Below are 27,534 nucleotides of genomic sequence, written 5' to 3'. Positions count from 1 at the left end.
GGAAGGCAACGAGGGGGCGGAGTTGAGGGGACTGCAGGGGAGGGGAGGGGGCGCTGCTCCCCCGCGTTCTATTTCTAGGTGACGTCACTTGCTATAAATAGCTATCCGGGGCGCCGGCGGGGGGAGGCGCATGCGCGCTGCGAGTGCTGCATTTTATTGCTGCAAAGGTGGAGGTGGGCAGTGGGCGCTGGCATTGCAGAGCCGGGCCGGGGCTGCTCGCCCGCCCGCGCCCCGCAGTACGGACAGCGCCGGACGTGAAATGCCTCGGGACGGGTTCAGCCGCCGCCTCGCCTCGCCTGCCTGCCTGCCTGCGTTCGGCGGCGTGGCGCAAAGCTGCCGCCACGGACCCCCGGAGGCGCCTCTCCCCGGGGAACCCCACTCGGGGTGTGCGCGGGGGAAACGCGCACCGCCTTCACGTGTCCGACCCTGCCCCTGCGCCATTACGGCTTTGTGCTGCCATAGCCTTCCAGCGCGAGCTCTGTCCTCCAGTATTTGCAGGCCGTGTCTCCTTCCAGTGAAATAAGTGTCTCTCCTATCCCGGCTGCTTTGAAACATCCCTAGCGGTGGGGGTGGTAGGCACGGGCCAGTTCTGCTACCTTGCCTGAGAGATGCAACTGAATTCAATTTTACGACATATTTTCATTTGTAGTAGTGGAGCTCTTCTTTCATAAATTGAGAGAGTACCAGCCTTACATAAAAATCATCTCAAAGGAGAAGCATTGCACAAAAATGACACTGCTGCTGCTGGTGTCTGCAGGAATGCTAGCATCCACGTTACTCATCTATCACAATAAATCACAGATTAACCTTTTCTATTCAACCCACAGCCAGCATTTAAACATCACTGCACCACTGTACATATGGGGAGCTGTTGTACATCGGCGTGAAAGCTTTGCTCACCATCAGACAGTCAGCATCAGAGCTGCTGACCACGGCACCCATACCAATGTAAGCTCACATCTGTTCTCACCCCCAAAGAGGAGGACAGAATGCACGTTAGCACGTGCCAGAGGCTGGGGACCGAGGCTGGTCTCACTTGTGACACTACTCTCCCATTATCCTCAGTACTCTTGCACTGTTGCAATCGAGTAAATCCAGTCCATTGTGTCAGCCAAAAGTTTTTAGCCTTAACTCTAACATTGCTGGCTTCTGTGCGTTAAGCCGTAATGTCATTTAAAACAAATGCTGCAGTTAGTTTTAAAAGGGACTAGATGAATATTGCTAATTTTTTTAAAGGACATAAATAAATATTACGTCAAATAAGAATAAATGGTAATAAAGCATGAAAGATAAAAATTACATGTAGCAAGTTACAAACTGATTGCCAGAACATTCAGGAAATAGCTCTTTGCAGTACTGTGAAGCACACAGTTGTACGTACGTATCAGCAAGCTGCATGGTGCCTTTTTCCTAACAGCATTTTATTTTCACTGTTTCTAAGAGAAGGCAGTGACGTATAAAACCTTAACAGATTGGATCCCAAGTATCAGTCTAATTCATTATCATCATTAATGCAAAATTTGGATTGATTTTACCTAAGGATAAAGTTTTATCTATGGACAGCAGGAACACATTCTTGAAAAGGTATGACTCATTGTAAAAATATAGATTTTAATGTATCTAACACTTATGCAAGAATAGTGAGAGATGGGCCAATCCAGAATGACCAATACACTTTTCTGGTTTGGAAACTTTGCTGTTATAATAACTTTTTAGTAGAGATTAGTCAGTCTGCAAAGTGTTCCAGCAGTTCTGAAAATCCGTAGGATCTACCAAAAGCTTTCTAGTCTCATACAGCAGTTTCAAACTCCCAAGGGAAACAGATTACGAAGTATTTTTCAAACCAGTTATTCACCCACTGCATTGTCACCAGACAATCTGCATTAATCTGCCAAATATATGTGGATATATCTACATACGCACAAAAAACATTCTCATTAAATGCTTTTGGGATTTTTTAATTAAAGCTTATGTATAATGGCTATTTCTCAGTCTAGAGCATCTCAAAAACTCTTAGCCTTGAATCCACAAGGTTATATGTCACCTCATTGTTCTAAAACCAGATACATGTCTAAATCCAACAGTTGCAATGAAAAGTAGTAAAATAAGGCAACCTTGTATGCAGCATTTCTACAGTCTGACTGTAACCTAAAGAAAGTGAAGAGATTGCATTTTACACATACAAGGTCTGTGGGAGAGTACTTATATTCTCCTGTGCGTACAGCGCGTAGTGCTTTGGATCTTCAGCCTTAATAGTGGCTCCACAGATCTGTAGAGCTACAAATAAAAACAAATTTGACGTCATGCAATGAGTTTTAATCTGCTACAATATTTATAAGCTGAGTTACAATATCTTAAAAATAAAAATGGAAAGGAAATGGAAATGTCAGCAGACCTTTTACTAGAGTGCTGAATAGGGTGCAAAACACTGCCGAGCTCAGATGCCAGGCATCATACATGATGTTCCGCGATTCCCAGCAAAGCTCAGGCAGGAGCTCAGAAATACTGCTCTCATGAGGCAGGATTGAGAGTTGTTGGCAAAGTGACCACACCCAGAAGAATTTGTAGATGGAGAAACTTATAGTACTGAAAATTGCACCATGACCTAAGGCAGTGGCTCTGCTCCACAGGCATATCTGATTATCGGACAGCACCGATGTTCCACAAATAGCTCCCTGCTGAAATGCCGTTCTAGTTCACTGCTTGGCTCCACAGAGGGGCACTGGGGACACCAAAACAGTCTCAGAGGGCGTCTCCCCAGTGCTGATGTTTAGCTGAGGGGACAGAGCTAGAAGGTACACTGCTGAAGAGGAAACACGACAAAGAAACTACCCCATGCCATTCCCAGCCTTTCCCCATGGTGGAAAGCCTCCCCCTTTAGTTGTTCTGGTAGCAGTGAGGGAGCACGCATCTTTTCAGCACTCTTCCTGAGGCTCATGGAACTAAATCAGTGGTACTACAAAGTCCCTGTCACCAACATCCTCCTCATCCCTGGAGCAAACGATCTTCCCTCTCTTTCCTGCAGCAAGGAAATGTTTTATTTAGGGAACTGCTAAATGATAAAAGTCTTGGGGTCAAGACACTGAAAAACAGAGAGAGAACAACAGAAGCAAATACCAGTTGATGGGGGAGGTTAACCAGCTTCCACATCACAAGAAAAGGAAGTAGAGATGAGTATGGTAAAGAGAAAGAGAGATGGAGGGTTTGTGGGCATCTGATCTTGGAAATACTGTGACTGGCACTTACATGGGGCATGATGCTCAGATAGTGCTGTAAGGACAGATTCTTTCACAGGCTTAGGACTATCTATAATTTTTATTGTTAGAATCCTCGCAGCACATCCCCCCAATAAAGTGAGATAAGCACGCATCAGGGAGGAAAGGTGTTATAACCAATGACAAGATCAGAGCATGAGATAGGAGTGGGTGTAGCTGAAGTGTGATGATTCCTTCCCAAACCACAAGGGACTATAATTTCAACGATACATTTCTAGCCAAACCATACACTACAGTTTAACGAGCAACAGAAACCTCTAGGCTGTCACAGTGTGTGTGAAAACATTCTACTATTTGTCATATTTCAATTTCATATTAATCTTGAATCATTCTCCCAGAACTCCCTCATAACGCGAAGGTAAAACCTAGAATGAAGGGAGAAACATTACAGTGCCCGAGCGCTGCTCAGAAGCAGTAGGGTTCATGCCGTGAATTGTGGTAAAGTACGTTGTATATGTATTCACCAACATGGGAAGATCTTTAAAACAAAAGGGCAGTGATTTGTACAAAACCTGCGAAACTCTTGCTCCCTCATGGGAAAGGGTAGGTCTGTATACTGAAACCTATTTGGGATCATGCAGTATATTTAAAACCACTCAGCATTCACACACAGTAGCCTTTTGCATGTTCAAAATCCTGTGCAGACATGAGTTGATAAATCCTCAGAACTCTCTGGCAAAATGTTCTATTTTCAAGCACTTGCTCATTTCAGAGTCCGGTGAAGAATAAGCACTATGTCTGAATAAAAGATTATGGCAGTGTTTTTACTTGCCAGAATGATTCAGGGATATGCACAGGAGGCTGTGAAGCATGCTCAGTTCTGAGGGTTTAAGTGGCAAGAACACAGTAGCTAACTGAAAGCGACTTTAACTCTTCATGAGCTGCTTCAGACCACAGTGTTTGCTAGTCCTGTCCAGAGATAAGAATGTGTTTTTAGTCTTTACGTAATCAAAGGAAAGTAACCAGAATTCACAAGCATAAGCAGGAAAACATGAAAAATCCTGCTTATCAGAAGCTGTCACCAGAGCACCATATTGAAAAAAGGCTCTACATGTAAGAAGAAAAAAACCCAACCTATGTTAAATAAATACTTAAAGTGAAAAACCAACCAAACAAAAAAAACTCAATCCTGCTAAATCCCAGGGTTTTTCAGAGGTGCTGAGCATTTGCAGCCTACAGATAAGATCAGAATTTAGATGTCCAGCATTTCTGGCACCACCCCAAAGACACCTCATGCTGGACATACACAATTAAGGACTCAGCATCAGCAGCCACATTTAAAAAATAAGCCCAGGTCTGTCTTAACAAATGAATTTTTACTGCTCTTCAAACTTTACCAAAGTGGATTAGTTTGATTTAGAACTGGATTAAATCCCACTGAAAATGATTGATCTGAAACAATGACTTTTCACTGTAAAACATAACATGAAAGACTTTGGGGATAAGACTAATGAAGTGCAGAGATAAAACAAAATGCCTTTGCCAACATTTTCAAAAGTGGCCTTTTATTCTGGGTGCCCTACTTGTGTCGTTCTGAAGATGAGGCCCCAAGCAAGTTGAGCCAGGCATCCTGGCAGAACAAGAGACTGCCTGAAAATACTGGCCTTGAAGTTGTATCTCCTAACATTTGTCTCAAGAGGGCCTCAGATGCGCCCATCCAGTAACTGTGATAGCTAGCAGAACTGCCAATGGGACTGAAAGCAGGGAAAGCTGCTTCTCGTGTCATTAATCCTCTCCAGCACTGTAGTGGATTAGTTCAGAGAAGTTTTTCACCAGCAGCTGCCATTCAGGTCCTCCGTACGGCCATTTCTATACCACACTTACAACTGCTGATAGGCAACAGCTCAGTCTCCGACCTTGCCAGTCTTAGGCCTGTCTGCCAAACTGCCAAGAGGAAAGATGCCTCTAGGAGCAGTGCTGGAAAATATGGATGCCTGCCTAATGGGAAAGTGTCTTTCTCACCTCAGGGACCGCTAAGTAACAGGACTTCTGAAAGTGCTCCTAGATTTCCATCCCCTTTCAGTGATCAATTAACACATATAAGTACTGTTCTCTGGGCCCTTACATGCATTTTAAGATAAAAATGGCTTTTTTTTTTTCTATCCAGGGCAAGTTCCTTCCTTTGATAGGCCATGCCATGTTGAGGAGGAGGAATGACAACAGCAGGTACAGCACATTCAGCTCAGGGCAGGTCAGCCACGTGCTCAGTGCTTCTAATTGCAGCTCCAAGAAAGAACAACATAAACACATCCAGAGCTTGCTACCTATGGTAGGATAGGGAAACCAGAACATGACTGGGATGTAAATCATACCTAGGAAATGAGAACAAGGTTAAGATACAAACTGAACAATTCAAATGCCAGCCCAATGTGAATACAATATAAAGAACTCCACTAGAGTGTCCTTCAAAGGCTAACTCCACCCAGCAGCACAGGCAGAGGAGGTATCACTGGCATTCAGCAGAGATTCACTTCATCTCTTCCTCTACTGCTGGCTACGCATCCCGTCTGTTCTAGCTCATGGATGTGGAAACAGCAGCCTACCTCTGAACTCTGCTCAGCTACCTGCAACTCAGCGTGGTCAAGTCCTGTGAGATCACCTGTAGGCACAGCTTGCAAATTCTTGTCCAAATGCAATTAGCTCCTCAGAAGTGTTTTGTGCAGATTCAATATCCAGGCATGGAGCAAAGATGCTAGTGGGCCAGAATATACTGTACTTGACTTTACATCTCTTAAAGAGAAATACTTTTAATTTGCTGGATTTCACGTATCAAGCTTTGAATCATCTAACATACTTTTCCAGAAAAGTAGTAAGTTATTCATCTGGGAAATGACCTAGAAAATTCAATTGTCCTCCAGAGAACAACTGTACCAAATTTGGAAATGAAATTCATCAAGTGAAGTTTGAGAGAAAAAGTTTTAATTCTGCTTTAGCTGCAAAGCCTTTTTCAGATTTAAGTTTGGAAAAGAGACTTGTCGTCCTAGCTCTCCTTAGGAATTCTCGTGAATTGAGCCTCTTCTTTTTAATTAAACAGTCAAAACAACTGTGTTCTTTGAACTATTTGTTCTTTGAACTATTCAAAAAAACTTACAAAGCCTTAGGACACTGGTATTGTTAAGATGGTGGAACAAAGGTCAGTTATCTCCAAAACCAAAATACCTGCATTCCCTAGCATGGGTCATTTTCTTAGAAAATAATCTATTTAATTTTGAATGACAGGTACCTAAAATTTCTATACAGGTGGAGTAGCGTTAATCCAATCTTTTATCTAATCTTCCCTGGCAGGGAATAGCACTAAATATTTGAAGGGAAATGAAATATGTCCCATTGTAAGAGGAGCATCATTCCTCTTTACTCCAATACATCAGTCTTCAACAGCTGGGAAATGTAAGCACCCCGGCTTTCATCCACATGTATTACATACCATAGACGAGCTAAATCATAGTAATTGTAGTGACATGACATATCACTAGGGGTGAGAATTAAAGTACCTTCTTTGGGATCTCATACAAAAATCTATCAAGATCCAGTGTGAATTTTGCTATTGAGCTGCTGCTTCTGCATGAAAGCCGTTCACTAGTTGGCGCACGACAGTGTCTTGTTTTCTTTCTACCACAGGCCGCAGAGAAGACGCAGCTCTTGCCCACCACAATGCCAATGCCTAATAAATGGATTTTATGCAGCGTGGCTGGGATCGCCGTACCTCTCGCCCACGGTCTGCAGCAGCAGCGCCGGTTTCAGCCGGCCCCTGCGCCGGTAAGGTTACATCCCTCCCCTCTCCCGCAGAGCCCCTACGCTCCCTCAGCCCAGGCGGCCGCGCTCGCTGCCCCGCCTCGCCCCGCCCGGGCCGCCAACCGCCGCCGCGCGCCTCCTCAGGCGCCGCGCGCCCGCTCCGCTGTTGCTACGGCTCGGCGGGGCGCGGCAGCCAATCATGGGGCAGCAGGATATATTTGTCGCTGTTGCTACCGCCGCGGCGCGCCAATGGGGAGGAAGCAGGAAGACGGCGCAGGGCGCCATAGCGGCCGGGCGGCGGGAAGAGCGCGTCGCCGCGTTTGTCACCAGCGGCAGCCGCGCCGCCGGAGCCGAGCGCTGCTTTTGCGGCGGCGGAGAGGGGCGGTTAGACGGGGAGCGGGTCTGTCAGGAGCGGGCGAACACGTCCCTCACGGGTTTCTGGGAGCGCCGCGGTCGCCTGGCACCTTTCCTCCTTGCGCGCCAGCTCGGACTCGCCGAAGAGCGCCATTGTTGAAGGAGGTAAACGTAAATGTGTGCATAACCCTTCCAGACGCCGCGGTTTTGGGCACAAAACCTCCGACAACAAGAAAATGACCTTCCAAGTGAGATCCACCAAAATAAAGGAAGTATTGGGCTCTCAACACACACAGGTGTACCCAGGGCAGCTGGTGCTAGGGTTTTAATACATAATTAAATACTGTGTGAATAAGCACTTCACACACTTACCTTGAAAAATGAACCCTGGAGAAGGAGTCATTCATAACCTTTATTTGCTAACTGTATTACAAAACGTACTGGAGGCATCTACTGTATCTCAGGGCTGGAGTTTTGGCAAGGATTACCCCTTTTGCAATACAGATTTAGAAAACAGCAGTAATACTTAGGGAAGACACCCAAAAGACTGCCCAATGACTTGCAGCATTAGTTTTAAACCTGCATCAAGGGTCTGCTTTGCTACTCATGCCCTAATGCTCTCATACACAATTCTGCTTTTTAGTCTCCAAGAGAAAGGAAACGGGGCTCCTGATTTGTGAGCAGCGTGAGATGAAGGAGTGTAACAGGCGGCCTTGAGGCTGGGTTAAGTGAGGAAATGCACTGGGCAAAAGGAACAGAGTTGTGCACGCTCCCCAGGAGAGCTGCAGTGAAACAGCTTACCCCTGCTGCGGAGTAAGCAGCCTTCAGCCAAATACAGTATTAGCCCCACACTTACTATGCTGTGTAGGAAACGGAGTCTGCACAACTCAAACTGCTTTGCAGGGCACTCGTCTGAACAGGGTGTGCTTGCCTGCCCCTGCCTGGTGTCAGACTGCCGCAGACCACCTGAAGGGTGACAATTGCCTCGGCAGTTTCAGTCCACCCAGATCTGGGGATCAAGAGGGTTCAGCGGCTCCCACCTCCTCCATTCATTCTTCTTTCCTGGGCAATCTGAGTTGCAGGTAGTATTAGCTACTGACACACTGGTATGCCCCCCCCCAATCCTGCAAGAACATTGACTTTGGCACTGAAAATTCTGCCATGCTCCAGTTTGTGTCATCTGTGATACTACAGAGTATGGAACACTCCAGAGGTTACACCCAGCAGTACAATAGAAAGAGAGAGAAGAGAAATAGCAGTATTTTACCAGCACTTAGCTGAGACCTTATTTTCCAGGCCTGAGAAAAAGTGATTCAATATCCACTGCTAGGCAATGTAACTAAATTTTACTCTTTTTGAGTACAGGAGCTTCATTTACCTTCATGATGTAATGAAGGACTCAGATCTGACCAGTGCTATGGGTAGAAATATGCAACTGCCACAGAACTAGTGACTGGATATTTTTAGCATCCTACAGTGCAGCTTCAGACTGCTCCAGTAAAAACCTACAATCCACAATGCACCTTTGGTTTCTTCTATCCTTTGCAAAATTCTTAATAAAACTGTAACTAAAACAAACTTCGTAACTATTAGAAAAAGCCTTCATCCTTCTACCTCACTCTCTCCATTCATCTCCATGTCAAACCCCTCATTCATTAAAAAAAAAAAACAAAACAAAACAAAACAAAACAAAAAAAACACCACAAAAAAACCCAGGAAAGCATGGAGTGTTTCCTGGGGAAGTGCAGCCCACATTAAGCATCTCTGCAGGCAGGTCACATTCGTCCCCCGGCTGAGAATTCAAAGAGCAGCCATGCTGCCCAGAAGGTGTCGTTGGTTAATGGGTCACCAACTGGATCCTCCAGGACCTGAAAGACATACGAAGGAATCACAGCTTCACCACATACGATCTTTAATGATGCCGTTGCTCACGGTGGAAGAGCTCCTTTGGGCAGACATACAGTAGCACAAGACTGTGCAGTGGGAGGGAATGTCAGTGGTGAGGGCTGTGTGCATGAAGTGACAAAGTCCTCATTCCCCTCTAAGTTCAGATAGAGTAATCCATCTGTACAGGACACAGGTGTAAAAATGACAAATGCAATCAGTGCACAATTCAACTCTAAGTAATTCAGAGAAAAGCAATTCCCTTCCCTTTGCCCAAGGCATTGGCTCCTATAAAAGCAAGTAAATGACAGAGGGTAAGACCAGGATGAAATAATTAAGAAGGGAGTGATCACCCGAACAAGGGAGCTCTGTTCAGGGAGGGAAAGAAATGTCTCCAAAATGAATTAACTTTTTTTTTCTTTGTTTGCTTATTTTGTTTTACTCTCATTTTGGCTCTGGTGGGATGCATGACCTACGAAAAGCAAATTGAAAGTCACGTGTGGACAAAAGGAAGTGTACATCTGCACCCCTGTGGTTCAGACACAGGAACCAAATATCTGCATATTCCCGCAACAAGCCCAGGGCAAGTTGATTCAGCAAGAAAGAGTGCCCAGGAAGTCTGCAGAATGCTGTAAAATCATTTATGCATTCAAGTCCTTTCTTTTTCCTAGAGCACACATTAAAATATGCAAAAATTGCTTTTCTGAGTTTCTGAACTGAGTAATTGTTACAAAGATTTGAAGATGTTCCCTTCTGACATCTGCAAGCATCACACGGTATCTTGCTGCCCAGCCCACATTGCACTGACTGTCATGTTTCTATACCATTGCAAAATCAGTGCAAGAATGCAAAATAGCAAGGTGAAAACTCTAGCTACAGAAACCGCATGCTCTGGAAATCTTAGAAAAGGCTCATTCATTATTAATGCCCAAAGCTTTCCTACTCATCTGGCTCACATTATGGCTGGTAAAAAGGCCATTTTCCAAGATACAGATCTTTATATCGATGCTTTCAAAGGCTCAGAAAAGGTTCTGTTACTGCCCTCAGAGCTGCAGCTGCTTCCCATAATGAGGCCAGCAGATATGGTCTCCTGCTTTTCAAAGTCTCTTTTAAAAAAGGTTTTCTCCAGCCGCCTACATTGCAAAAGAAACATTGCAAGAGAAATGGATGCCAACTGATTGGTAGACCAACACATGTGAAGTCCAAAAATAGCTCAAGGTACAGTTTAGATAGGGCTTTCTTGGGTCCTATTTTTAAGTAACATTTAATTCACAGATGTGCTCCCATCCCCTTGAAAGCACCAGTTTTCTAACTTCTGTTCTCTACTACCTCAAAATCACTGTAAGAAGGAATGCAGACTGCATCCAGATCATTGAAGTAACTTCTTTTATCGTTTCCTGTAATAACACTGCTCTGTAAACTGCTATAAGCCATCTCAGAACAGTGCAAAATCCCTTTTCCTCAGCGATAACACAGACTTGGAAATGAAAATTACGTGAAAGATTTTAAGAGTTCTGAGAGAGCAGAGTCAAATTGTGCAGAACCCCTCAGAGGGAAGGACCCTCAAGCAGCCATCTTCCTGTCATCTTCTTTCCACAGTGCTAGGTGAGCCCCCCATTGCTCAGAATTTAAATGACACTTTGGATCTGCACAGGTTGCTTTGGACATCATTTCAATGACACGTTTAGTAAAATCAGGGTCTGATAAGCAATCCAAGTGGAAAAACCAACAGAAACACCTCTCCTAGCATCTGCTAGATGCTAGCCAGGGAATGCCCAGCTTGCTTTGAACTGGATTCCAAAAGATATGCTTAGATCAAACATGTTTCATACTAAATACGATGTGGGATTTCACATCGCCTGTGTGAGGCTGCACCTTGATAGTGTGTATAGGGCTAAGCTCCTTTCTCTGAACGTTAGGTGTGTTCTCTTACCTGGCTTTGTCCCAAGGCTTGGCTTTCTTCCATGCAGGGTGCAGAAACAGGTGGGCACTGAGGCTTGCCGTACACCACCTGACAGGAACTGGAAGAAAATACGATGATATACAAATGCATTTGTATTTATGCTCTACTCACCACTTACTGAGGTGTTTTGCAGCAGGACAAGAGGGCTGCTGGCAAGACTAATTCAACAGAGTTCTGTTAAGCTGTCTACAAACCTACCCATTTCTCCAAATTGTTCTGACCTGAAGATACAGATTCTGCACTGGGAGGACTAGCCTGACCAGGAGCAGTATACAGGAATGACATCTCAATTTGCAACTTTCCTTACGCCTCCAGAACACTCTCCATAAACAAGGAGATGTCTACAAAAATGTCTCTTTCCTGGAACATATTTTAAAAACACAGATCTTAAGAGTCAAAATACATAAATATGTGGCTTTAGACATAGCCACAACATTGGCTACGATTCTACTATAGCTTTTCAAGGCCACCAGTCAAGAGTCTGGGGACATGGCTTCCCCATCCACACCTCCCTTGGGGGCTCTGCCAACCTCTCAAAAGAGGTCACAATCTGCGAGCACTGGGTCAAGTAGGAGACACTGGGTACTTGATGATGGGATGTTCTCTCCCTTCATCACCAACTCAAAAGTATCTATACCCCAACAACACTGCCCATACCACTACCAGAAATAGCACAGGGTTTGAATGGCCATGCAGGCCCAGACCAAAGGTGCCAACTAATAGAACGTAGGAAAAAAGTAGAAGAAACAGGGCAAGTGTCAAGTTGCCCTTCCTTGGAATCCCCCCAGGTCCCAGCAATCAGTCTGGGGACTCAGCTAGAGGCTGCATTCGGGCAATTACATGCACTAACGACAAATGGACTCGACCCCCTGCCCCCCCAAGAAGTTGTCTCGTCCTTTTTCATAGCCCGCTTACACTGACATGCACAATGCCCTTAGCAACAAATTCTGTGATTTAATTATGCAACATGCCAAAAAGTAGCCTCCTTTTGAGCGTTTTGAACTTCTTGCCTGCCAGTGTCGGGGTGCTGGGTTATCCAGAGGGGAGAGCCTAACAGCAGGAGGATTCCTAGCACTCTGAGCTGGAATCCCAAAAATTCCAGAAGTGGTAAGAAGTGGTAAGCTGCCACGAACATCCTAGCACTGATGTATTCTAAATCAATATGCTGGCTCATAAATGCAGTCCATCTTGCTCCATAGAGTTCAGTGTCCTTTTCTGTTTGAAATGTCAGGCACAAGAGAGTTATATTCTACATGAACCATTAGCTGGGCTACATCCCACCTGTCCCAACTCAAGGAGTGAAGAGGATACAACACCACTATCTGTAAAGTCAAGCATCTGTTTGGTGTCCCATAGGAACTTCCAGTTCACTAGCTGGATCAAACTCTCCTGCCAGGCAGCAGGAGTAGATGGAGACAGTCAGCTTTCAGCCTGGTTCCCCCTCACAGCCCTGTAGATCATAAGAGGTTCGGATACAGCCCAAGTGACTGTAAAAAGCCCTTGAAAGAAATCAACTGGAATCATTCTAATTAGCTTTCAGGCCGAGTCCCTTCCAGGTGAGCACGTTTAAGAATGGGACAGGCAGATTAAGGGTCCTTTGGCTGACTTGTAGCTCTGCCCCTGCCCGAAACAGGGAGCCACAGGTGCTGGTGAGGCAGTGAGAGCATAACACTAAGTCCACTCCAGGTGGGTTACCTTGGATGAATAATTTCCTTCTCTGTGCTTTACTTTTATCTATAAAGCACCGATAACTTCACTGCCCTGTCTTTCCAGGATAGCAACACTCATTTGCCTTACAGTTGAAGCTGTTGACTCCTTCATGAGTCCCCAGATGAGTGATGCTCATTGCAACGTTATTGCTAAAGATTACTCTGGTGACACAATACTTCTCTCTAATCCAGTAACACTGTTAGAGGCTCTGCCTGATAACAAAGCTGATCCTCATTCATTGCCATTCACTGAGCAGTGATCTTACCCAAGACTACCCACGCAAGGTCTCCTGTCTCACTAGAGAGAAACTGCAAAAAGGCCAAGATGAGGTTGCAGCCTAAGCGTCACTCATTTCTAAAGAGATTGCTGTTCCATAGCATTCATAGCATTTTGGGGAGTTCAAGGTTTTGGGGGGAGCTGGACCAGGCCACTAAACAGGGTTTACGAATAGAGTTCAAATAACTATATCCTCACCAGAAGGTGTCAACGAAGCAGCAAGTCCTGCCCCTGCCAGGAATACGATAAAGGGTGTGTGGATTCCTGGCACAACTGACATAACCCAAGAAGGAGACATTCACCATAGATTTCTTCTACTGGCGGAACATATTTTAAAAATAAACATGAGCTCACTCTAGAGTCAGAACATGCAATTTTAAATCCAGCCAAAATATTGTCAGCAAGCCTCAGTGATCTTTCATGATCTTTAGCCACTGTTTAAAACCGCAAATCCTAAAACACAGACTGAGGTGCGTTTACAATGCCCAGACTTGGGTTCTCCCCCGCAATTCAGAGTGGGGAGTCTGACATGAATGTGAACAACTGTAGGCACCAAGGCAACTGGGAAACAGCGGTAAAAGGCAGAAATGTTTTTAGCAGGGAACTGGGAGGCAAAAACCACTGATCTTTATCTCCAGTGAATCACTGCCTTCCCTTGTTGCTTGAAAAGCCACAAAGCCTCTCCGTGCCTCTGCTTCCTCATCTATAAAGTGGGAATAAAAGTGCTTCTACCTACCTTTTTGACATATTATTGACAGTGTCATGCTAGCACAAATGCTGGACAGTGTCAAGCAGAAGGGTTATGAAATGGGGCTACTGCTCCTGTTCTGTCTCGCAGATCAGTAAATTAAAGGAACCTCTTAATGTCTGTTTGGCAGTGTTTATTTTTATGTAACATTATGGATGTTGTATAACATATGGAAGATGGCATGGATTTTTGTGGTTTTGCATTCTGTGAATTTATCTCAAGTCCCAGAGAAAACCTTCAGTCTTCAGAAACATTTGATACAGGTGGAAAACAGAAAGACAAACAGTGCTTGTCTTTCTGTCTTCCAATTTGGAAAGCTTGCACTATGGAATAATCTTGTCATGAGGTTATGAAGCTACAAAAACTATTTTAGGATTAAATATGGGCCCTACCAACCCAGCCCACAGAATCAGCTCTCACTGAGATCAGTATAGGTTGTAATTTTCTGCCAAAAAGAAAAACAGACAAATAGCTTAGAAGTTAAACTTGCTTTAAAGAGAGGGGTTCATATCTTTTCTGATGAGGCTGGTCCCGAATCTCCTTTGTGCCACCACCGTAAAACACATATACACTTATACAGCATTTCCCATTTCCAGTGCACAGATATAAATATCTGCAAAATATGATGGACACAAGGAGAGTCAGGTCCCTGGGATGGGATGCATCACTACACTCTTTCTGCAACCCTCTTCTACAGGGAGATCAGGACAAGGCTAGACCCACAGTGTCATTGTTACTCCTGCCTTTAAGAAGCCCTGTGCTTTCCACTCCCTTTACCTGTGGGGAAGAAGAGATTCCAGGGTCCCTAGCTGTCCTTCTCTAAGGATGAAGCTTTCAACCTCTAAATCTGACTGCTGGACGACTCTTCCTGAACTGGACTCAATACAGCCACCTTGAGGGACTCTGCTCAAGGGAGCTCTGACACCTGCTGAAATAAATGCTTGTATTAAAGACAATTACAGATAACATGACCCCAACCTCTGACACAGCTCTTCCTCTCCTCCTTGCTCCACATTCACCAGGGGCTGGGTGAATGGCAGTCAGAGCACTTTCTGTTCTGTAGACCTAGAGCAAAAGCAGGTGGACATCACTTATATATCCTATCAAAGCTATTCTGAAGAACAGAGAGAAGAAAAGAGATAGTGGGAATGCTGAATGCTGGACAGGAAAGAAACAGAGAGGGAGAGAGAAAGAATAGCAGGAAGGTGAAAGGAAAGTGAGAATGTATTGCTGAAGATGAGCACCGTCTCACAGTTAAGAAGTTCCCAGCCTCTGCTCAGGCAATCTCTTAAGAATGACAGGCATTTAAAAATGAAGCTTGCAAACTGACAAGGGGAACAGACAACACCTGAAGGGACTCTTCCAATGGAAATGCTAAAAGGAATCCACCTTGCTGGGAAAGTACTGTCTTATGGAAGGAGTTACAATTTAAGCAAAAGAGTAGGTGAGAACGTCTGCTTCAACACCTTAAATCAACAGATTTTCTCATTGAGCTACTATGGGAGCAGAACTCCCGGAGCTCAAGATAAGCCTTGCTCCCAGTTGTCACGACATCGGAAAGCCACGTAAGTGAGCAAGAGCGTTTACAGCAAAGGGAAGAGAAGCTTGAAAACTCTTAAGGTCAACAGTCTGGGTGCAGTTTTACTAACCTTCTATACTTGGGGTCCACATGGAGCCAGAGACGGCTCTGGTGCCAGAAGGGGCCTGCCACATGTCCAGCTGTTCATCTGGGAAGGTAAGGGACCCACAAGAGCACAGGACAAAGTTATCCAGCCGCGGGCTGGCATCAGTACTGCTTGCTACTTCTCTGGGCTGCAGGACAGCAGAGTTAAAGCAGGTTCCTGGTTCCAGCATAGCCTCAGTGCAAAAAGCTGTTTTCAGCTTTTCAGTGTTCTGAGGGATCAACAAAGCCTTGCTTGTCCTCGCTTCATACAGCTCAGTGCTCTGCATAAAGCTGTAATGATGGAGAAAATAAATCAGCCAGACATATTGCTTTGCAAAGAGCGGGGATGCCCCAGCTAAACCTTTGAATCCTGCCCTTGACAGCTGGGAGATTAACTGGTAGATGCTCTGACTGCCAGATGCTGGGCATGGACCATTCCCATCTATGGAATCATGACTCCTAAGTGATGTCCCCTGGGAACTGACATGAAAGTCAGTTCCATGAACAAGTTTAGAAGTTGTTTCACCTCTGAACTGTCACTGTAAAGACTTTTTCATACATCACCTGGATTCCAGCATCTTTAAATAAGTTCCTTCAGGAGGCTTATCCAGATCTGCAGCTGACGGCTCCCACCCTGGATCACAGGGCATGAGGGTTATCTCCATTTGCTCAGAGCCGATGCCTACACAAGATCCATCTGAAAGGTGCAGGCCGGGCAGGTGAAGGAACACCAATAGTTACTTCGAAAAGCAATGAAATAAGGCTAATTTGCCAAATGCAGCAAGACCCTCTTATTCTCCGTGACTGAAGTTTGGTCAAGATTCTGTGAAGGGGCATGGAAATACTGGGTTTTACTGGAGTACTGCCCTGATCCCAGAATCTGAGAGCTAAAACCTGCTGCCTCCCATGTATTTGCTCTCATTTGGTGCCCCTTCTGAGACGGGCATCTCTTTTCACCTGTCTTTGCACAGGCCTTATCAATGCTTGCTCCTTCTACGGAGTGACAGCCTGTAGCCAAACAACGAGGCACTCCACTGAAGTAGAGTCCTCCAATGTCCACTTGATCCATCAGCATATAGATGCTGTTCTGGAGAAGGAATATCCTTCCCTTCCTGAGGGTATTTAAAATAGTTTTTCAGCTTTCTGGACCACATCCTAAGCCCATTAGGAAGAGACAAACCTGCAGTTTGTGGAGTGTAGGATCCTTTATCCTGCTGCTCTTTTGTGTGGTAAGTCAAAGCCCTCTCAAGACACAAGTTGTTGAGCTTTTCTGTACGAAGGAGGCAGGATTTTTGACGTCGTCGATAATTTGCAAACCAATTATAGACCTGAGTTGGCTGCAGGTTCATGTCCCGAGCCAATCCCTCCTGCAAACCCAGTTGTAGGGAGAGATCAAGGGAAAAAGAATAAACCACATCCAAATCATCAGGCTTTTCTCTTCAGTTCCAAAAGCAGCCCAGCAAAAGAGCTTTCAAACTCAGCGACATTTGTTCACTAGGTCTCCAATACGTCTATGCGGATCAGGTGACTGATTTATAAAGTCAAATGAGTTGCTGGAAAACATGCATTCCACCCTGCTCCCCTAGTCAATTTGTTTGCTAATAGAAACCATATACTGCTATTTTATATTGCTATATTTAAATGTAAAACCTCTCCAAAGCATGCTCTTCCCACAGAATGACAGCTTCACATCACTAACATGATACTAATAGGATAAACACTAATGCATTTACCACATTAAATAGTTTTCACAAACTGTGAGCAGTATAAACATCTGTATCATGTTCACAGAAAACTTCTGCTGTATTAAACTGTTAAATAATGAGATCACATAAGTGAAGAATGTATTGGGAAATTAATGCATAAGTGATCATCGTATCCTGACCTTTTAGGACTTAATTATGCAACTTCATTATGCTCCCAATTCAGATTGTTTTTTTTAAATGAAAATTTGGAAGTTGTTGCTGCTTTGTGAAAAGAGTAAGAAATAAACCATCTTCACATTGCAGAACTATTCACCAGGCCATCTTCCCTCACATGAGAAGGGTGTTGGAAAAATTGAGTACCACAGAGGCAGACTTTAAAGTCTGAAGCCTTCACACCTTGCAAGGTAGTAATCAACAAGGATTACTGAATTAATTCACGTCACTTTCATTACAAATTTGTCCCTGCCCAAATAGGGTAGATACATGCATACATCAACACAGCCTATCGTGTTTTCAAATTCCGTTAATTTAATGTGATAAGTCAGCACAAAATATATTCTGGTGAGCAAAGTGCAATTTTATACAGGCAATAAGTCACTCAAGTCAGAACTATTTATCACTGTAATACAGCTCTTCTGAGTGATAGTTGTTTCGCTGCCTATGCACAATCACTACAAAATTAGAACTGTTAAAAGCCCAGTGAGGAACTTATTTCCCCTGGTATTTTTGTCAAAAGCAAGTGAAATTACTTAGCATGAACTTGATGATTTTTTAAGGAAACCTTTAGGGAAAGATCAAATATCGGGAATCCCAGCCCCACTGGGGCTTCTGAAAACAAGGATTTAGAATGAAACCAGTTATAGAACCCTGATCACAGAGTTCTGCTTTTTTGTGACAAGTTGACTTGATTGGAAGTAGCATATCCCTACCCGCTGTTTCTTGTTTGGATTTGATGTCACCTCTGCAGCAAACCTGTGCAGTTGCTGGCGTACTTCACCTGAATAGTTTCGATTCTTCAAACCTTCAGGACAAAGGGAAATAGGTGGAGGATTCCTGTACACAGGAGAAAACACGATTAAAAAGGACCGAAAAAGAGTCATTCGTATTCATGGAAATTTTCTCACATTGCCACAAGTGGTCAAAACGCCAAGAAAAACCTAGCTCCAAGAAGCAGCCATCTTGAGATGCAAAAACAGCCTCTGCATCTGCTAACTACAGCAGAGAAAAAAAAATTTGGTTCCCTCACACCACAATACCTCTTCCTGCAACGGAACTTCTGCAGTGGTGTCAGAAAATCCGTGTGGTGTTTCTCCATAACCCTCCGGTAGTGAATCTCATGCCAAAGTTGCACCAGCTCCTCCTTCTCTTCTGCCTTGCAATACTAAAACAAAATAGTATGTAAGCAAACCCTTTCCAGGTAGTCAGTCAGGCTTCCTATAATGGAGAAAACCCTCAACAACTAGAAACTTACTCAGAGATTCCTACTGGTTTGACAAAGCTGGTAGCATTATCCAAGTATATGGCTCACTGTACCTTCTCTAATGTACGCGGGGAGTTGCCTGCCTAATTCCTTCTTTTCCCCTGTTGAAAAGAGCTACATTACCAGATCGAGAGGCCAAAATCCATTACCATCCAGCCTTCCTTATATCTTCCCATCCTGGCAAGCCTTCTAAGCTTGGCCTCCCCGAGGCTTTTATGTCCTGAGCCCTAAGTTTGTGAAAAACTCCAAAAACCACCACACTAGAGAACAAAAATCCTGCTTTCAAAAACTACCACCAACCTCATAATCACCCAATTACCTTCTTTCCCTTGGCTGATTAATAGCAACTACCTGTAGCAAAGGCTTTATCCTGTGTTTCAGGTCAACCAACGCACACATATCACCCTCCACTGCCGTACGCCAGCTGGAAATGCTGCACGTGCTGCAGTTTGGGTACCTCTGCACTAACAGCTCTAACTACTGTTTTTCTAACACTGCTTTTTGTCTCCATGAAGAAACAAAGAACACATCCCTACCTCCAAGAGTCTGCAGGCTGTGTCATGCTGCCCGTTACGGATATGAACAAACACACAAGCTCGGACAACGTGGATGTTAGTGAGAAAACGCATCTTGTGTTTGCATCCCATCATGGCCCCAACCAGCTTCTCCAGACTAGGAGATGAGCTCTGGAGGTCCTGGCAAAGCTGTCCTGCTAGATCCAGCAGCTTGGCGGGTGGGGGATCCTTGTTTTTATTCCTGTTTAACATGGCCATGAATCGCTTCATCCTTATGTCCTGCTGGAAGCCTTTTCTATGCAATGCACAAAGTTGTGGTTAGATAAAAACTATTATCTCCTATTTTTAGCTTCTATAGTATGCTGCTTTTTTTTTTTTTTTTTTAAGGAAAGAAGTTCACTGTGCTGTTAAAAGCAGCCTGAGGACCTCAAAACACTTAAAATAAAACTAGGCCTAAAGGAGGCCTGAGAGGCTAAAGCCACACCAGGTTTGTAGTTGAGAAAATAGAGCTCAGAAAGACGCATTAAACTTGCACCAAAACTTGGAGGCTGAAGGAAAAAGCAGGACTGCTGTGGGGAACCGCACCCTGAGCTGGTCCCCATCTTCCCTCTTCAGTCTGCGTGCGCGGCCAGGGGCTCTGGGGCTGCTGGCAGCTCTGCAGTACCCCACGCGTACACAAGTGTCCCCAGGCCCTCCACCCTCATTCAGATCAAGTACCCCCGTATCCAAATCGCAGTATGAAGCTTTACATCCACTGCTTGCAGGTTAAAACTACCAGAACATTAAGCCCAGAGACGTTCAGGTGAAATTAATGAGTTTTTTCTCCAAAGTAGCATGGGACTGCCCAGGGGCAGACGGCCGTTACAGCGGGGCTGTTTTTCACCCATTTTCCTGGGGAAAGGAGGCCGGCGCGATGCCCCCGTGCCCGGCGGGTCCCCTCGGGGACACCCCCGCCCCGGCCAGGACAAAAGGGGGAAAAGCTGTTAGACACCTGCGAGGCTGAGGCGTAGGGACACCCCGGCCGCCCCGTCCCCTCCCGCGGCAGCCCCGGCCGCCCCCGCGGCTCCCCGGCCCCTTCCTCCCGCGGCGGAGCGCCGGCGCCGCCGGGCCCCGGTACCTGCCGCGGAGCAGGGCGACAGGGCGCGGGAGGGCCCCCTCCCACCGCAGCGCAGCGCGGGGCGGGGCAGCGCGGGGCGGGGCAGCGCGGGGCGGGGCAGCGCGGGGCGGGGCAGCGCGGGGCGGGGCAGCGCGGGGCGGGGCAGCGCGGGGCGGGGCAGCGCGGGGCGGGGCAGCGCGGGGCGGGGCAGCGCGGGGCGGGGCAGCGCGCTCCGCAGGACCCTGCGCGCACGGGCAGCGCTGCGCGGAGCCGGCTCTGCCCCGCACGGGCGCAAGCCCGTCCTGCAGCCAGCCGAAGCCTCACCCGTGTCCACAGCCTCAGCCGGGGGAGAAGCGCTCTGCAGCGCTACGGGCGATCCCGGTTTGCAGCTGCGGAGCCGCTGTTGGCCTGCAGGTTCTTGCACAGGCGGGGTGCTGCAGGGCTGCCCCTGCCCTCTGCCCCCACCCCTCCTAAAGTGCTTTGACGAAGCAGCTGCTGCGTGCATTGCTACTTTCATAGCAAAACTGTGTAGAAGAGATGGCAGCAAGTTGCTTTCATACGAGAGAGTATTTTTTAAGATGTTGATGGGAATCAAACATGCACTGGTAATTTTGACACGCTTAGATGAACTGAATGAAGAGGCATGCAGCTCAAACCCCTTTTCTAGGTGTCTAATAACAGATGAGTCATCCAGACTCAGTTTAGGGGATAGAACTGAAGCAGCTATGATTTTCCTTGAATTAGGTCTGAACACCACTGTGTTGTGAATGTGTCAGCCCTCTGCTGACTTCAGTTTAGCTAGGACAGATAATAATAGTAACGATCTCACAGCAGGAGACAACAGCCCCGCCACGCACAGCGCTATGAGGTGCGGGTCCTGAACCCACCTTGAATCCGCACTTAAATAACTAGCTTATGCGAAGTCCATGTGCCATATGTGAGCTTTGTCTGCAAAGTCAAAGACGACATACTCGAGCGTAGGCATCTTCATTTTGCTGTATGCAGACATATTCTAAAAATTTGTTCATAATCCTCCTTGTTTCTCCAATGAGCAGCATCTTGTGTTCCGTTGCCCTTGATTTCTCCTTAGGCTTGGATGCTGGCCTTGCAGGACAGTAACTGGCTTCTTGCTCCTGCTGCATGACACTGTTCTAGATCCAGAGCTGGAGACAGAAAGTCCTGGATGCTTAAAGACAAAGCCCCACCATTGAACTTTGAGCATTTCATTATCATGCTAGACATAAGAAGCAGTATTTCCTTTTGGCAATTATTCTCTTTTACTCCCCAATTCTGTATTGCTGTCTGGAGTTACAAAAAAACATCAGGTCACTTGATTTGCTGCATTTTTACTTATTTACATGTATGAAATTCAACAAGTGTCTCACATTTTATCTTACATATTCACACAACCAGGTACACCTCAAAAGGGAAAGAGGCAGGCTGCTGTCAGGCACATCAGATGCAAATGGCACCAATCATTTCCAATAACGGTAAGCTGCTACCATCACACTCTGTGCTGAATCTAACTGCCCTTGAAAACCATCTGCATGCTCCCTCCTTTACCTCTGCTCTAACTGAAGTTTTGGCAATCAAGGACTGCAGCTACTTGAAACCAAGCTGAGGTCAGGTAATAGATATCGGCAAGCCAAGAGTTCAGATTCTTTTCCCAAGGGCTTAATCAAATTCTGTTGAATATCAACAGCAACATTGATCAGGTCCTCTTGGAGCCTCAAGATGAATCCAACAGAGAGGCTCTTTTCCAGTCATCCTTCACCTCTGCTTCCTTACCACAAGGTAAAGCTTCTAGCTGTCTCCCTAAGAGATACAACCCTATTTCATGGAGCACTAGCATGCATCTTATCCAGACAATCAGTCCAGAACAAAACAAGACGGCTATCTTTGTTCCAGCAAAAGTCTGTAAAGTCTTTCAGCAACCGATCAGCAAACTTCTCATCCCCGGTGGCACTGGACCGCCACGTTTTCGTCAGCATGGTGTTGTAGGCCCAGTTGTAGCCAATGCGCTCTTCACAGAACATGTTCTGGTTGGTGGAGCTAGTGGAGTTGCGCCGGCGTCGCTGCTGCCCACAAGAAAATTTCCGCTTGGAATACGGTAGCTGCAAAAACACTGTCCCTGGAGGAAACAGACAGGACTTTAGTATTAGGCAGACCTAAGTCCCTACAACTGGTAGCTGACTCATTAAGTTCTGAAAGGAAACTGGGCTGAGTTTCATTTAATTGCCTTTTAGCAAGATAAAATGGGATACACTTTTCCTCCTTCGGTTTTACATGCTACTTCCTGCAAGTAACAACACTAGGAGAGACCACACTTAATCTTGCCTTTCTCTTGGTAGAAGGGAATGAAGCAAAGCTGTAGGCTCTGATCCATCTTTCTAATTTTACATCAATTTCCATTCTCTTCTGCAATTTTCCAAAAGCTCTCTTCATGTCATTGTCTTCATGTCTCAGCAACCCCTCTGAACATACTGTTATTTTACTGTAATATGCCATGCATGGAGCTTAGTTAGAAGTGCTGATAGTTCACCAACATTTATGAAGAATAATAATGAGAGCAAGCGGATCCTAAATGCTTTATCTATCTCCCACACAGTGTGTATGGGTAGCGATGCATCTACAACTGACCTTAAGCATGAGAACAGAGCACTGACTTGTCCCAACATCTTTCCCTCCTTTTAGCTTCTAGATACACATTTATTTACATTGCACTTGGAATAAGCTCTGCCCTTTTTATTTCTCCATCTCCTGGAAAGAAAAGTTTCAAAGACACTACAAAGCAAGATTTCGAACCAATGACATTGATTAGCAGCAACACTTTGTGCTTTTCCTACTGCTTCTCCAGTTTTCTGGTTTGTGTTGGCTGATATAGCTACTCGTCATCCGACTAGGGACATAATGAGGACCAACATCACTGACACAAAACACAAACTGCATGTGAAATGGTTCTTTTGTTTATAATACCCTCCTCCTTGCCCCAATGCCTGCTAAATATTGCTCACCTGTGACATGGATATACTGGGGCTTGTTCTCAGCCGGGAAGTTGAATGCAGAGGCCGAGTATTTATCTTGCACAAATCCAAATCTGGAGAAACAAACACCAGGGGAATTTAAAAAAAAGAAAAAAAAAGCCACTCCAGCTAGGATTCCTTCAGCCCAAGGCAGGGGCACCAGGGAAAATCTTCCACTATCACAAAGGTTCCCTTTTCCTATGGCCTGAAGGCAAGGGTAAAAGGGATGAAGGGACCTGAGCTTCTCCAAATATTCTCTGCCCCTGCTAGGCACAGTGTGAAAGCTTGTAACTCCACACTGATCTCTGTCCTAACTCATGCTGGAAACAAGCGCACCAGTAGCTCAAGTTTGGGAGGACACTGAGCAGCCTCTCACAAAATGAGGCAGCTGCACACGAATGAGGGAAGAGCAATAGTCAAGACAGACATTCCTTGGGTATATTTCAAGCTGTAACATAGTTTTTTTCATGCTGGGCAATATTCCACCCAAAACTTCAAGCAGCTCACCTGATAGTTCTTTGCTGTTTGGAGAATACTTGTTCTTCTGCTTTCTAAGCTAATGAAAACTTATTTCCAAGCTAAAGTCCATTACAAAAGGCAGTCTCTCTATCATGAAAAAGACTTTGGCAGCAACACCATGAAACAAACTGGCAGCTCAAGCAGACAAAGGGGTAAGGCTAGATAGTATCCAAAGTTTCCAACAATTCCTTCTTAAACTGGGCCCAACCTCCTATGTACAGCTCACATTCCAGTCTCCTGCCTATTGTCAATCATTGGCTGTCATCCAGTTCAAGACTATGTTAAGTACACATGAAAGAAATAACTGTTCCTTCTCAGAAAGAAATCTATTTACAGTCTATCTGCTTCTAACTTAGAATAACAGGGCACCTTCCAAAGCCAATGTCCTCCCTAGGAGGACAGTATGGTTTGCTAATGAGTGACAGGCTGAAACACTATCTACCTGCCCCTTGCACCCACAGAACCACCTCCAGGCATTCTAGTCATGATTTAGTCTAATAATCTGCAAGCAGACTTCAGAGAGGCAGACAGCATAGAACCCACGCGACTCAGGAATGACTGTTCAGCATAGGTTTTCATCCTACATAATCCAGGGAGTTATGAACCTTTCAGTCATTCTGCTCTGTATATACCTGTATGCTATTGCTTCCTGGAGGAGATGCATACGGTCCCAGTATGTTTCTGGTTCGAAGCCTGAAACAAACAAAAGGTAACAATTACCTAGTAAAGTCATTTTATTTCCTTCTTTTTCAAGACTTCAGTTTTCCTCAGAAGACCTCTGTGCACTTTGTTTTTTCTAGCCATTTCTTTTAGTCACATTTTTTTCTGTCAGCTGTCCCTTAAATGCCATCTTATTAGAGATGTGTCTTGTACACTCCAGTAGCAGATTCATCCCTGAATTTAGCTTTTGTGTCTCTCAAGATGAAGGAGAGGAATATAATGGGGTGTGTGGGAGGGGCAAGGAAGGAGCATGGGCTGCTGTGTATCACCACAGAGTTCTCTGAAAATACTTAGTTCAAAGTCAGTGGGGCTACAGTGACCTCACAGCATATGGATTTGTCACTGATTGTTTCACATTTATACCTAGACACTAGGTCAAGGGTTAACGAATATAAAGAAAACGATCATCTTTACTATTTTCAAATAGAGCCCTTCTCACGATGCAATTTTGCCTCTCTCTGCATGGGGACCGAGTTCTCTGATCTTTGAGCTTCCACCTGAGACTTACCACAACAGTGTCACTCAAAAGGGCGAGGTCACATTGCAGAAAAGCAGATTGCAGTTTCTAGCTCTTAATCTCATGTGCAAACACTCTTACTGTGAATGTAACCATGGCAACAAAAAAAAGAGGATGGCAGTTGCACAAGCCTAATCTCACTAAGGGGGAGAATAAACAAATGCAGGACACAAATGCAGAGCAGCTGTGGGCAGGATCTACCAGCAAAACACACTCTTACAGTATAACATCATGTCAAACAGAATAACTAGTTGATATAGGCTCTATAAGGGTATGCAACATTATGGCAACAAAGATCACTGGGGAGACAACCTTTCCTGTGCCTTGGTACTTCTTGCTGCCAACTTCATACACTGTTGCATGCTGATTAGCCTGCCAGCACAGCTTCCTCCGAGCACCACCTTCCTGAGGGTGGCTGCTGAAATGTAAAAACAGGCCCTTCAACCAGCCAACGCATGTCTGGTAAATGAGGTTCTTATATCAGCTACATGCCAGAAGGGACCTGCTTGCAGAAAAGTACACTAAGGGGTAAAACAAAAAACATTTCTTACCATCAAACAAATGCTCACTACCCTCCTTCAACAAGCAGCTAACATTGAGTGGGATGAACAACTGAGCTCGAAGTGGGTCTCCGTATAAGTAACTGGGCAACGCAAATGGGCCTTCCAAGACTGGAACTAGCAAGAAACCACAGGATGTGGCTTTCCGATGCCAACCCTGAACCTGAGAAAAGATTCAAACAATGAATCATACGACATATGTCAAACTTACGTGCACAGGAGCAACTCATTCCCCAAGAATAGATCAGACATGCTCAATTCTCCACAGCCTCAGCTTGCTTTGCATGGCAAGCACACAAGCGTTCTTGTAAGCAAAGCAGTACAAGCACAAGACATCAGGCTTTCCTTTTTTAAGTGCCACATCAATCAGAAAGCACTTTAAAATACGACATTTTTCAGGAACTGATTCAGCCTACTTATCATCAGTGGCTAAGCACTGCTGCTTTACTGGAACAGTGCAATAAACTTTAAATAAAAGCAAAAACAATCACCTAGTGCTATCTGGCTGGGTGGGGCAAAACCTGGTGTTAAATAATTTGAGTTTTACAGAAGCTACAAAAGAGAAAACAAAAAAATCTAAAAATTAAAACGTGACACAAACCACCTGCATTTTCAATTCAAAAAGTTTTCAGCAAGTTTAAAAAAAAAAACTAAAAAGCATTGCTGAACAGGAAGAACACATTTCCTGGAAAAGCCCTATCATGAAAGCAATTCCACTGAGATTTAAAGTTTTCAGGTTTGGGGGGTAGAAGGAATGCAATGTAAAATAGATTTTTTCCAAAGACCCAGCCCAGGGCTTAAGATTTGCCTAAGGGGGACTTAAATTTATCACCTTGACCTGTACAGATCTCTGCATACTGTGCATGAAACCCTCTAAAAGCAGAACACTATCCTGCAGACAGAATGACTACAGATAGCATGATAAGTGATGACCAGATATAGCAATGCTAACAACCACCAGTAAAACTACTTATGGAAATAAGGGCAGATCGAACCCATTATCTCTCTCCTAATACTTCACATGACAATGTGCCCAATAGTACAAGGGATACAGAGGCCACGTGGGCATTGCTGCGGCCACCCAGAACACAAGGACTCTTACCATCTCAAAAAGAACAGCTGCGGTCACTGCCATCCAGTGTAACTTGATTTCAAAGGCAGCATTCAGGGAGAAATTGCCATGGTAATAACAACTGCACCACTCCAAACGGTCAGTGCGGTTATTCACATCCACATCAAGCGTCACTGTCCGTTGCTCAGGCACTGTAGCAGCTACGCAGCCAAGGAACAGGGGTATATTTAAAAGATGCGTTAAAGAGAGGGTGGGAGACAGGATGAAGAGAACAGAAGAAACAAGACAAGCTATTTGAAATTAACTTGTCCTCCCACTCCTCCCCAAATATTTTTGGGCTATCAGAATAGTCCCAGAATGCTGCTCACCCAGATAACAAAAGACAAAAAACCTGAAGTATTACTCATATCAGGGGTCTGTGCCACAGAATTACCTCCCCAAGCAGTCAAAAGACATTTCAGCTGCAATAAAGAGACAGAACCAAGAGTCAAGCAGCTAACCAGTAAGTGACTGGTGCCATAATTAGATATGGCTAGACAATATCAGCTCCTTCATACCCAAGACATTCCAAATTGGTTTTAACATTTCTATATGCCCCCACCAGAAATCACAACAGGGTGCTGTTACACAGGGCAGAAGCATTCCAGGACTTTCCACAGCTAAAGCAGATTAGAAGTTAAACTTCTTGTTTCTTTAACCCCGTATCAATATCCCACATTAC

At 45.1% G+C, this 27,534-nt stretch overlaps 2 protein-coding genes across 20 annotated transcripts in view; both read right to left on the bottom strand.

Annotated features, from left to right (window-relative positions):
- Nucleotides 1–7,297: 7,297 nt before the first annotated feature.
- ANHX (anomalous homeobox) lies at nucleotides 7,298–20,169 on the bottom strand. 2 transcript variants are annotated; one of them, XM_075167421.1, is made up of 9 exons: nucleotides 19,328–20,169; nucleotides 18,568–18,692; nucleotides 18,241–18,364; nucleotides 16,786–16,972; nucleotides 16,170–16,302; nucleotides 15,592–15,896; nucleotides 14,720–14,870; nucleotides 11,179–11,266; nucleotides 7,298–9,229 (listed from the first exon to the last, which is right to left on the bottom strand). In XM_075167421.1, the coding sequence occupies exons 1-9, from the start codon at nucleotides 19,574–19,576 to the stop codon at nucleotides 9,137–9,139; spliced, it is 1,455 nt and encodes a 484-aa protein (XP_075023522.1). In that variant the 5' UTR covers nucleotides 19,577–20,169; the 3' UTR covers nucleotides 7,298–9,136. The 2 variants fall into 2 exon arrangements, with proteins under 2 accessions (XP_075023522.1, XP_075023523.1); XM_075167422.1 differs by lacking the exon at nucleotides 14,720–14,870 and having other exon boundaries at nucleotides 19,328–19,622.
- A 1,563-nt stretch (nucleotides 20,170–21,732) lies between these two features.
- DEPDC5 (DEP domain containing 5, GATOR1 subcomplex subunit) overlaps nucleotides 21,733–27,534 on the bottom strand; it is a 48,122-nt gene continuing 42,320 nt past the window's right edge. For 17 of the 18 annotated variants that reach the window (XR_012676413.1, XM_075167401.1, XM_075167407.1 and 14 more), the window contains 5 exons: nucleotides 26,844–27,013; nucleotides 25,733–25,904; nucleotides 24,577–24,637; nucleotides 23,417–23,499; nucleotides 21,733–22,533 (listed from right to left, as the gene is read on the bottom strand). Coding sequence is in view for 17 of the 18 variants with exons in the window: in XM_075167401.1 (XP_075023502.1) it covers nucleotides 22,238–22,533; nucleotides 23,417–23,499; nucleotides 24,577–24,637; nucleotides 25,733–25,904; nucleotides 26,844–27,013 (782 nt within the window). In the remaining variant the exon portion in view is untranslated. Of the gene's footprint in view, nucleotides 22,534–22,574; nucleotides 22,897–23,416; nucleotides 23,500–24,576; nucleotides 24,638–25,732; nucleotides 25,905–26,843; nucleotides 27,014–27,534 lie in introns of those variants that run through there. The other variant, XM_075167414.1, reaches the window with a different exon arrangement.

This window comes from Calonectris borealis, chromosome 18, assembly GCF_964195595.1.
Source record: "Calonectris borealis chromosome 18, bCalBor7.hap1.2, whole genome shotgun sequence".
Taxonomy (NCBI): domain Eukaryota; kingdom Metazoa; phylum Chordata; class Aves; order Procellariiformes; family Procellariidae; genus Calonectris; species Calonectris borealis.
This window is presented reverse-complemented; position numbering and strand designations above follow the sequence as displayed.